This window comes from Arachis duranensis, chromosome 2 (assembly GCF_000817695.3).
Source record: "Arachis duranensis cultivar V14167 chromosome 2, aradu.V14167.gnm2.J7QH, whole genome shotgun sequence".
Taxonomy (NCBI): Eukaryota; Viridiplantae; Streptophyta; class Magnoliopsida; order Fabales; family Fabaceae; genus Arachis; species Arachis duranensis.
The window spans coordinates 8,347,590-8,358,396 of record NC_029773.3 but is presented as its reverse complement, the minus strand read 5'-3'; the positions used below and the strand labels follow the sequence as shown (position 1 = coordinate 8,358,396).

The 10,807-nt window shown below is 31.9% G+C and overlaps 1 protein-coding gene across 1 annotated transcript in view; it reads left to right on the top strand.

The window, feature by feature from the left end:
• Window positions 1–10,807, top strand: part of LOC107473347 (uncharacterized) — a 23,922-nt gene that overhangs the window by 3,287 nt on the left and 9,828 nt on the right. The window contains exons 2-6 of the mRNA XM_052257732.1: window positions 2,744–3,518; window positions 4,135–4,440; window positions 4,623–4,747; window positions 6,474–8,297; window positions 8,453–8,701. Coding sequence (XP_052113692.1) covers window positions 2,795–3,518; window positions 4,135–4,440; window positions 4,623–4,747; window positions 6,474–8,297; window positions 8,453–8,701 — 3,228 coding nt within the window. The 5' untranslated portion in view covers window positions 2,744–2,794. The remainder of the gene's footprint in view (window positions 1–2,743; window positions 3,519–4,134; window positions 4,441–4,622; window positions 4,748–6,473; window positions 8,298–8,452; window positions 8,702–10,807) is intronic.

The following is a 10,807-nucleotide window of genomic DNA, read 5'->3' as shown; positions in this document are numbered from 1 at the left end:
AAAAACTAACAAGTGCCTAGCTAACAACAAGCTAAAAAGTATTTTAAACTTCACTCTATACTAATTAATTATTATTAATTAGTGATTATTTAAATTTTATTTTTTAAAAGATACAAAATTAATGATTATTAATTATCTCTTCTTATTCTAATTAATCTTTTACCATTTGTTACGTAAATTCTAATTTCTCTTTCCAAAAAAAAAAAAAAATTCGAAACTCCAAAAAAAACACCCAACATAAGATAAAGAATCATCCAAATCCTAAGAAAAAAATATACATAACATAGGAAAAAGAATCATCCAAAACTAATAAAAAGAATCATCCAAAATTTAGAAAAAAGAAACATAAAAAATTAGTTAAAACAATCATTCAAAACCAAATAGGAGGAGGAGAAGAAGAGTCGCAGGGTGACCATTGACAACGTCTTGGACGGCGTTGTATCGACAGTGGGGGACTTGTTGTGGCGCATTGCGAGGAGGAAGCCATGGAAGCCATGCATCACGAGCGGAGGAGTCGCCATGGATTGGAATAGTTGATCATGTGTCGCGAATAGGGGCCTGGCAATGGCTGCGTTGCAACGGATGGAGAGCCGTGGGTTGCAGATTCTGCATTGTCGGGCGCGACGGATGGAGGCAACGATGGTGTTTGCCGGTGCAGATGCGTCGGGATTATGATCCCGTGGCAGTGGAGGCAGCTATGTCCAACGAAAAAGGATGGTGGCGGAACGTGAGGAAGAGGCCGTGCAACGCGACGAAAGATGCGACAGTGGTCGGTGGGTGGCGGCACCGAAAACTGCATGGAGATGGCGGATTTGTGGAGGAAGAGATTTGACTGTTCCCAAGTGAATGAAAAGGGATTAGATTTTTTATGAATTGTTTTTATTGTGTTCTATAAATGTGATTAGGATAAATGTAGATAGAATCTTTTTTGAATTTTGAATTTTGATTTTTAAATTTTTATTTATTTATAAAATTCTAATAATAATAGAGTTAGTTTATGTTGGCTTGTAAGGGAGTTGTTTTCTTATATTTTTTCTATCAATTCTTCTATTATTTTCTCAAAGATTTAACGTGGAATTAGAACTATGGTATCCTCTTTGAGGAGGATACAATATCCATTTTTCCAATGAAAAACCACCGTGTGAGTATTTTTCATTAAACCCATATTTATCCCATCAAAACAGTAGCTACTCTACTCTCTCTCAAACATCACCTTCATCATCGAGCTTTACCAAACAACCTCCACCCCGAAATGACTCCTCCTTTTTTTTCTTCTTCTTCTCACCAAACAAAAACTACGAAGTCATATATCTTTCTCTACTTTTTTATTTGCCGTCAGCAATTTCATTATTGCCATGACTACTTTCTCTCCCTTTCTTCTTCTCCTCACAATCTCTCTCTTTAACTTTCTTTCATCTGTCACCAGATGCACCTTTACACGCCGGTCAAAGTCCACCTACATCCATCATCTCCATTACCTTTCCAAATTCAATCTTCAGCAGTCTGTTCGGTCTCCTCAAGTTTTCCGTCTCGTCACCACGCCGCATGCGTCCTCCTCTGCATCACTGCACTACACATCTCTTATTTATTCCTCTACATTTTGAGTCACCGTACCACACATGTCCTCCTTTGTGTTTTGAAATGCCATCTCTCTCTCTTTTAGTTTGCCACTCTTCTAACAGTTTTATCTGCGTGTTTCTTTCAGCAGTTCTATATGCGCTTCAATAGTTTTGTTTGTCCTATTTTTGGCAATTTCTTTCAGTTTCTGTGCTCTTATTATGTTATTTTTCAATAAGTTTCAAACTCAAGTTTACACTTGAGTTTGACGGGGCATATTAAAGTAATAATAAGTAGTTGAGAGTTAGTAGTTAGTAGATAAATATGAGTAAATAGTCACAATCGTCCCTAAAAGATATTCCGATCTCCATTTTGGTCTTCGAAAGATAAAGTTAATCAAAGTCGTCCCCGAACGATACACAATTGGTCACGTTAGTCCTTCCGTCAGTTGGATGATGACGTGGAGGACTAATGCCACGTGTCACAAGATGATTGGTTGACATGTCAGATTAGTGACATGTGGCATGCCACGTGGCATTTGAGATGTAAAAAAGTTATTTATAATTAAAATAGTCCTTGAAAGTTCAGACATAAGTCATTTACATCTCTAAAATTTTAAAAATTAATCAAATTAGTCCTTATATAATTTTTTTATTTTTTCTTGATAATATTAAATTTAAAATATTTTTTGATACTACTAATTTTAATTGAAATGTAATTGACAATCAAAAAATTAGTAATTTTATCTTTTCTTCTTAAAAATTTTTTCAATAAAATTATCTCTCTCATTTAATTCTTGTCAAAATCTCTCTTATTCTTTTCTATTCTAAAATATTTTTCTTATATTATTACATTTTGCTGGAATATATATATATATAATAGTCCTTAACTTGTCGAGTTGGGAGATATCGTAGCAAAAAAAATAATAATAATAAAAGAAGGTTGTATTATTAATTGGATATCTAATAGAGTTTTGTCGAATTTTGTAGTATCTATGAATAATATAACTTTTACCGAAGTTTTTTGAATGATGTTAACATGACTTTCTCATTCCAAATATATTTTGTTTATTTTATCTTTGTATTTGTATATTCGACTTCATCTTGTTATATGTTAAGTTAAATTAATTTTACGTTTCAACAAATATGTATTCTCAATATCTCATTGAATCTTGCATCATATGTAGCATAAAGATGTAGCAAACCAAGATCATCAAGATAAAGGATGAAATAGAAGCATGTCGATCCCCTTTGTTCCTGACTTTTTGCAAGAACGTGCATTCGATGCAGTATCTACTTTCTTAACAAGGCAACTAGGCTACGTTTGGGATTACGAGAAAAGATTTGACAATGTAAGCAAAGATGTAGAGGCTCTCAAGAATGATAGAGATGGGGTGCGTGATAAAGCCGAAGAAGATGAAGGACGGTATGGGAGAGCAATATATGATAATGTTGTAGAATGGTTGGCTCGTGTGGATGCAATTGTTGCTGAATATGAAAAATTCAAACAAGAACATGATGATAATGGAGAGTATGCACTTGCTTTTCCATTTCAAAATCTAGACATAAGATATCATCGCAGCAAAAAAGCAGAAGATATCAAAGAAAGGGTTGAAGAATTGCAAAATGAGAAGCATGATAGTATATCTCGTTGGCAGGGCCCGCCTTCTTCAATGGGTTATGCGCTTCCTTCTGTTGAATATGAAGAGCTTGATTCAAGAAAACAAAATATGGAGGATGTTAGAAAAGCCTTGGAAGATTCGAGTGCTACAATGGTTGGTGTTCACGGCCTAGCTGGTATGGGAAAGACTACTTTGATCATAAAGGCTATTAACACAGTTCAAAGTCGAGAACCAAAGTTATTTGATATGGTCATTATGGCAAATGTGGGCAAAAGTCCAGACATCAGAAAAATTCAAGGCCAGATTGCTGACATGCTCGGGATGACATTGCAAGAGGAGAGTGAGTGTCTATCTATCTATATTCTATACCTATATAATAAATAGAATTTTTGAGAATAGTTGTTTAAATAGCATTTATAATTGTTTTTTTGGTATTTTTCTCTCAATTTAATAAATATTTTGGACTTATTTAAAACTTATTTCAAATTCTCACATATGCACTACAAAATACAAATGGTGCCCCTTTTAAAAGAATATGTTTTCCTCTACTTCTATTTTGTTATATATCATAGATAATAAAGCTTAATAATAGTATTGTCTGATTCATATAACCAATTCCATTTAGTTGAATAAAACTTTGTTTTTATTGTTATTTTTTATTTTTTAATTTACATAAATAATTATGAATTAAAACAGAAAAAATTGAATGCAAACATATATGTTTGGTACATGTTATGGTACATATAATTATAGTAGCTGCAGTGACTATATAATTTTAGAAATTCTTACTAAATATTATTAAAATTAAAATAATATTTTTTCTAGTTAATAACGCTTTTTAATTTTAAAAAATAAAAATTAAAAGTGTTACCAAAATGTAAGTGACTTTAATTTTAAAACCATCTTTTATTGTGTTGTATTTGTATTTTACATCTATGAATACTTGTACAATGTAGGTGAGTATGCGAGGGCAATTCGCATAAGAGAGAAATTGAAGAAAGGAAAAAACACCCTTATTATCCTAGATGATATGTATGCAAAAGTGGATTTGGATATGTTGGGAATTTTATCAGAGAGTGGCGATGAGAAAAAGAAGAATCTCATTCTCAAAGAAGGAATAAAATCTTCCAATCCTTCTGGGTCAGCTCAAACTAAGACAGAAACAAAGAATGTTGCTAGTGCTGGACAAAACTTGACAAGACAAAAATCGAGAATAGATGGTGCTGGACAAAATTTGACAAGACAAAAATCAGATATAGATGGTAGTAAACTATAATGCATAAATATTTTAATTTTTATTTGCATACACATCTCATATACATATTTATATCAGATAATACCTTAAATTTCTTAAACATTAGCATTTCGTATTATATTCAATACTTATATCCATATTATTTCTATCTCTTTTTATTATATTTATATCGTATTGTATTCCACAAAGGGTGCAAGGTTTTGCTAATTTCTGAGGCAAAACGAGTGTTGAGCCAAATGGATGTGAAGGCAAATTTAATTATCTCTATGGATATCATAAACTCTGATGATGCTAAGAAATTGTTCAAAAAAAAGGTTAGAATGTATTATTAGTTTATTACTTTATTAGCCAACTATTCATTACTTATATATGTATATCTAACATCAGATATTGTGGCACAAATTTTGTGATATTTTTAGCCACCTATCCGTTACGATATTATTTTACCTTGAGAATCAATTTTAACGGCACAAATTTAATGAAAATGTTTTTGTAAATAGTACCGTATTTTTTTTTTTTGGTCACTTGTAAATAGTACCGTATAAATCAATGTTTATGTATAAATATAATATCAAATATCATATATACTATCAGTTTATATACATAAGGGAAAATAGTAGGGATTATTTTCATTCCCAATATTTGGGCTAAATTTTTTAATATTTTAGATGTTTTATTTTTGTCCTAAAAAATTTTAAATAGATTCAATATGACTGTTAAATTTGATATTAATAATTAATGTTATTATAGTTAAGTCATATATTTTTTTACATATTAGAAAAATATAACCAAAACTTTCTTATAACATTTTTTCTTCTCAATTTTCTTTTTATATAAAAATCCAAATCCTAACAATCAATCATCAACACTTTTTATATTAGTGATCATTAGCGAATCGATTTTACATTATATATTGAAATCAAATACTATTAGTTCTTCAAGATGCGAATTATTTGTATCAAATTTAATGGTAGGACAATATTAAACCTACTTAAAATTCTTTTGGGATTGAAATATGGCGTTTTAAAATTTTTGGGACTGAAATAAGACATTTGAAACTATAGAGACAAAATTAAGATTCGACCCAAATATTAAAGACCAAAATAATATTTTACCCTAAATAATAGTGTATATAAGAATAATTACACAAATAGTATCTTGCACTAATATTTAATATAAAAAAATTTAAAACCGTATAAAAATCATGACATAAAATATTTCTCATAGCAGTATCCATTAACATATCTGTTAATTTTTTAAAATAATTCTTATACTAAAAATTAATAGATATGTTATTCTCAAAATAATTCTCAATATGCATACTCATTATTTTGAACACTAGTCATCCCTCTTTCATAGAAGAAAAACCTGTATCTCTATGTAATTTAACCACTACATCTCTCTCTGTAATCCTCCAAAATAGTTATTGTACATTTGAAATGTATAACAATTTAAATTACATTTTGTATAATTTTTTTTTGGTGACAAATTACATTTTGTATAATGCATAAGATGAATATTAGAGGACTAACAGAATTTATTATTTTTTGCTATCAATGTTTTAAAGTGCAGTCTAAAAATATATCAAATAAATTATTAGACTAAAGAAATGGGGTTGATGGCTAAAAATGATGACAAAAGATAATAAATTCTGCTAGCTCTTGAATCTTGGAAATAGATCATCTCCAGTGAAAAAATCACTTGAAAGAATAAAATGTTATCTTTCACTTTTAATTTTATAAGTGAGATCAAAATTAAATAAAAAAGAGAAAGCAATGAAGGGTTATATTAAACACTGAATACCATCCAATTTTTTTTCACTAATAACCTTGAAAAACACATTATTTCTTTACTCCTTTGATTTCAAATATTTTCAGCCACTATTTACAAAGTGATTAAACCCATATGTATTAACAGATTATAGTATACATCAGAATCCAAATATTGTTACTTTAAACATGTTAAAGTTTTATGACAATTTTCTTTTCTCATATCATATCATATTGTATTCAATACTTGTATTTTTCTTGTGCAAAATAGGTAGGAATAACAGAAGACAAAAACTCAGATCTTGAACCGCTAGCCATTGACATTGCCAAGAAGTGTCATGGATTGCCCATGTCAATAGTTACAACTGCAAAGGCATTGAAAAATCAAAGCCGCGCAGTTTGGGAGGAGACCCTTAAAACACTTGAAAGGCAAAAACTTACAGGAACCCCGGAGTATTCTACAAAGTTGAGTTATCAACTTTTAGAAAATGAGGAGCTCAAGCATATCTTCTTGCTTTGTGCTTGTATGGGTCAAGATGCATTTGTTTCAGACTTAGTGAGACTATGCATTGGTTTGGGTTTTCTTGAAGGCGTCTACACAGTAAGAGAAGCCAGAGATAAAGTGCAAATGTTGCTCATGCATTTAAAAGAGTCAGGTTTGTTGTCTAACAGTTATTCAAACGATAGTTTCACGATGCAAAACCTTGTTCGCAATGCAGCTTTGTTAATAGCAATGGAGGAAAGAGATGTGTTCGTATTGACAAAAAGAAAGCTAGATGAATGGCCTGATGATGATAAACTTAAAAGGTACACTAGCATTTTCTTGCATCATTGTGATGTCAACACGGAAGAGTTTCCTCAAAGTGTAAAATGTCCTAAACTCAAAGTCTTTCATTTCCACAATAATCATCAACACTTCAAAATACCAAAAGACTTTTTCCAAGAAATGAAAGAACTTAGAGTGTTGGTTCTGATTGGCATTGATCTCTGTGCACTGTCTTCATCAATGGAATGCCTAACAAAACTCCGAAAGCTTTGTTTGGAGCAATGCATTAACCTAGATGAGGAATTATGCATCAATATTGGCAAGTTGATGAAGAATCTAAGAATTCTAAGCTTTTCTGGATCTGATATTAAAAGCTTGCCTATTGAATTGAAGCATTTATCAAAGCTACAAATTCTTGACTTAAGTAATTGCTCCGAGCTAAAAAAAATTCCTCCACTTCTAATATCAAGCCTCACTAGTTTGGAGGAGCTGTACATGAGAAACACTTCGGTTGAATGGAGAATTGATAACAGACAGAACAACAAAAACAAAAATGCCAGTCTTTCAGAGTTGGGACATCTAAATCAAATAACAAATGTTGACTTACAAATCCCAAGTGTTGCCCATTTGCCAAAAAACTTATTCTTTGATAAGCTGTACAGCTACAAAATTGTGATCGGCTCGTCGAGCACACATTTGGAGCCAGATTTCAAGATGCCAGAGAAGTACGAACTGCTGAGGTATTTGGCAATACAGGAGAAAGGCGGTGCCTTTGACATTCATTCTCAGAAAGGGATCAAAATGTTGTTCGAAAGAGTTGAGAATTTGTTGCTTGAAGAACTCAACGGTGTCCAAGACATCTTTTATGCACTGAATTTGAAAGGATTTCCATGTCTGAAGACTTTGTCCATTGCAAGTAGTTCTGGCATTCGATCTCTGATTAAGCCGCAGGAGAGGAAGCATCCAGAGAATGCTTTTCCAAAACTGGAGACGTTGCACCTCTATAAGCTTAATAACATGGAGCAATTATCCTTTTGTGAGTCACTTTCACCATCCTCATTTCGTAAACTAAAAGTAGTCAAGATTAAGCTCTGTGGTCTCTTAAAGAACGTCTTCCTAATTTCTATGGTCAAGCTTCTGGTTGTTCTTGAAACAATTGAAGTTTCAGAGTGTAACTCTCTAAAGGAGATTGTCTGTGTGGAAAAGAACGCATCTGAGAACCTTGTGTTTCAAGAATTGCGCACTTTGACTTTAAAATCATTACCTGAGTTCCATGGATTCTATCGGATTTCATCTACAGCGCAACAAAAGATATTATTCGACGAAAAAGTGAGTTTCATGTGCAAAATTTAATCTTTTTTTTTGTATACATTTTGAATTCATATTATATATGTACTTATATTATATATGTACTTATTTTATGAATTGTAAAAAATTCAAAGATAAATTTTCTTTTTATTTACAATTATCTATTTTCTTAATAGGTTGGATTTTCAAAATTAGAGAGATTGGAGTTGTCCTCCATCCAAATCCACCAAATATGGAAGGGTCAAAATCCTCCTTTTGCAAAATTAGTACACTTGGAGGTGAATGGATGTGGGAATTTAGAAAATTTGTTGTCATTATCTATGGCAAGAAATATGCTGAATCTCCAAAGCATTTCTGTCAGCGAATGTGACAAGATGAGATATATATTTTTCAAAGAGCAAGGCAGCAGTGATACTAAAAAAAAGGTATGTATAATTTGGTCCGAGCATAGAGAGTTATAGACTTCGATTTTTCATTATGTGAGGCGCAGCCACGATATTTTCTTAAATTCAAAAGAAAATAGTTTTTTTTTTCTGTGTCTAAAGAAAATAGTTTATTCCTGAAAAAACTACCATTTTATTCTCTAAAAAATTCAGTTTCAAAGTGTGACTTTAAATATTAGTTGTCTTCAACTACTGTACAAAAGAATAATGCTTAGTTTAGAGTGATTTATTTAAATAAAAATATGTTTTTTAAAACAATACTTTATTTTAAAAAAATTAAAAACAAAAGATATTTTTAATATTTAAAAATTCTTTTAAAAATATTTATCTAAATGTGAAATAAATTTTTTGTACTTTTTAAAAAATAAAAAATAAATATTTTTTTCAAAAAAAATATTTTAATTTGGTAAATTTTATTAAAGTTAGTTTTTTGAAAAGAAAAAGTATAGGGAGCCAATGGCTTAAGCGTACGATGTGTACAATAGAGGTTTAGAAAGTATTAGAGATATGACCATTAGTGTTACATTGTCCTGTCAGGTTACGCTTTTGGGATGAGTGGTTTCAGATATAGTATTAGAGTTTTAGATCCGAAAGGTCAAGAGTTTGATCCTTGGTGAACCCTAAAATCAGTTGAAAAATAGATTTTAAAACGTCTTAACACCTATATTTATTAAATCAAAATAAAAGAAAAATACTAGAGTACTAACATAATTTATTGTATTTTATCGGTAGTAGTAAGTAAATAATAATATTTAAAAATATAAACTAAAAATATATTATTAAATTAAAAAATTAAATTAATAATTAAAAATATTAATTAAAAATAATAAATTTTATTAATCCTAATTAATTTAAATTAGTCAAATAAACAAATTAATTCATCCCCTAAAAGTCTAAAACAAGTGTGAACGTTTGATGCAACAATCATTGCTCCCAGCGGCAGTTCCATGAACGACTGACAAAGTTTCTTCCAACCCTCCAACTTTTTTCTTTATCACCCGGAGTTATATTTAATTTTGATAAAAAAAAAATATTATCTACTAATGTTAATTTTATTTTATTTTATTAACATTATTCATAAAAAAATAAAAAATAAGTTTTGTTCGAGAAAGTATCAAAATTCGAATTTTTAGTTGACTCTGTTAAAAAAAGCCCCTAAAATTCCCATAGTACCCTCGTTATCTACAGTCATCCCGCCCTCTTCTCTCACCAGCAATCTACTTCACCACCGTCTCCATCATCAACGTCGTTAACTTCGTTATAAATCAACACCATTCCTCCCCACCCCACCACCGCCACTCCTCACCACCACTGCCTCTTCCACCCTCCTAACCATTCCCATTCCGCCAGCCACTGTTCCAACCCCCAGCCTCATCCTTCTCCTTCCTCCTTTAACTTTCACTTCGATTCGGTTATTCTGAGTCTGTGCCTTGCAATGCCGCGTCCGGAGAAATCAATGAGGCCATCGCACGAACGAGGCGGCGCCTCCAGGGATTTGGACGAGCCCTCTAACAATCTATGGGTTGGGAATCTAGCGCCGGACGTAACCGACGCCGATCTGATGACCTGTTCGCGCAATACGGCGCCATGGGAAGTGTTACCTCTTACTCGGCGCGTAGCTACGCGTTCGTGCACTTCAACAAGGCTACGAAGAACGCTCTCCAAGGGTTCTCCCTGCGCGGCAATTCCTTGAAGATCGAGTTTGGCAGTCCGGTTTCTTCTCATCTTCTTTTCTTTGTGCTCTGTTAGGGTTCATGTATTCTTATTCTTATTGTTTCTATTGTTGCAATTTGAACCGTTTTATTATTGTTAAATTCCTATTTTCGACTCTTCAAATTGCTCGATTAATGTTTTTGTTCTATTTTTTGGCGTGCATTTAATGATGTCTCAAATGGAATCCCTATCTTTTAACAATGATCCTATTTTACGTGCATGACTAGAAGTCAAATCTGCGTTGAGGCAAATCGCCATTGCAATAGATTCAATTGCGTTAGGCTATGGATGAGTTGTAATTATTATAATACTAATTTGTTCATTTCTCATTTCCTTCTCCTCCTCCTCCTCCTCCTCCTCCTCCTCCTCCTTGTT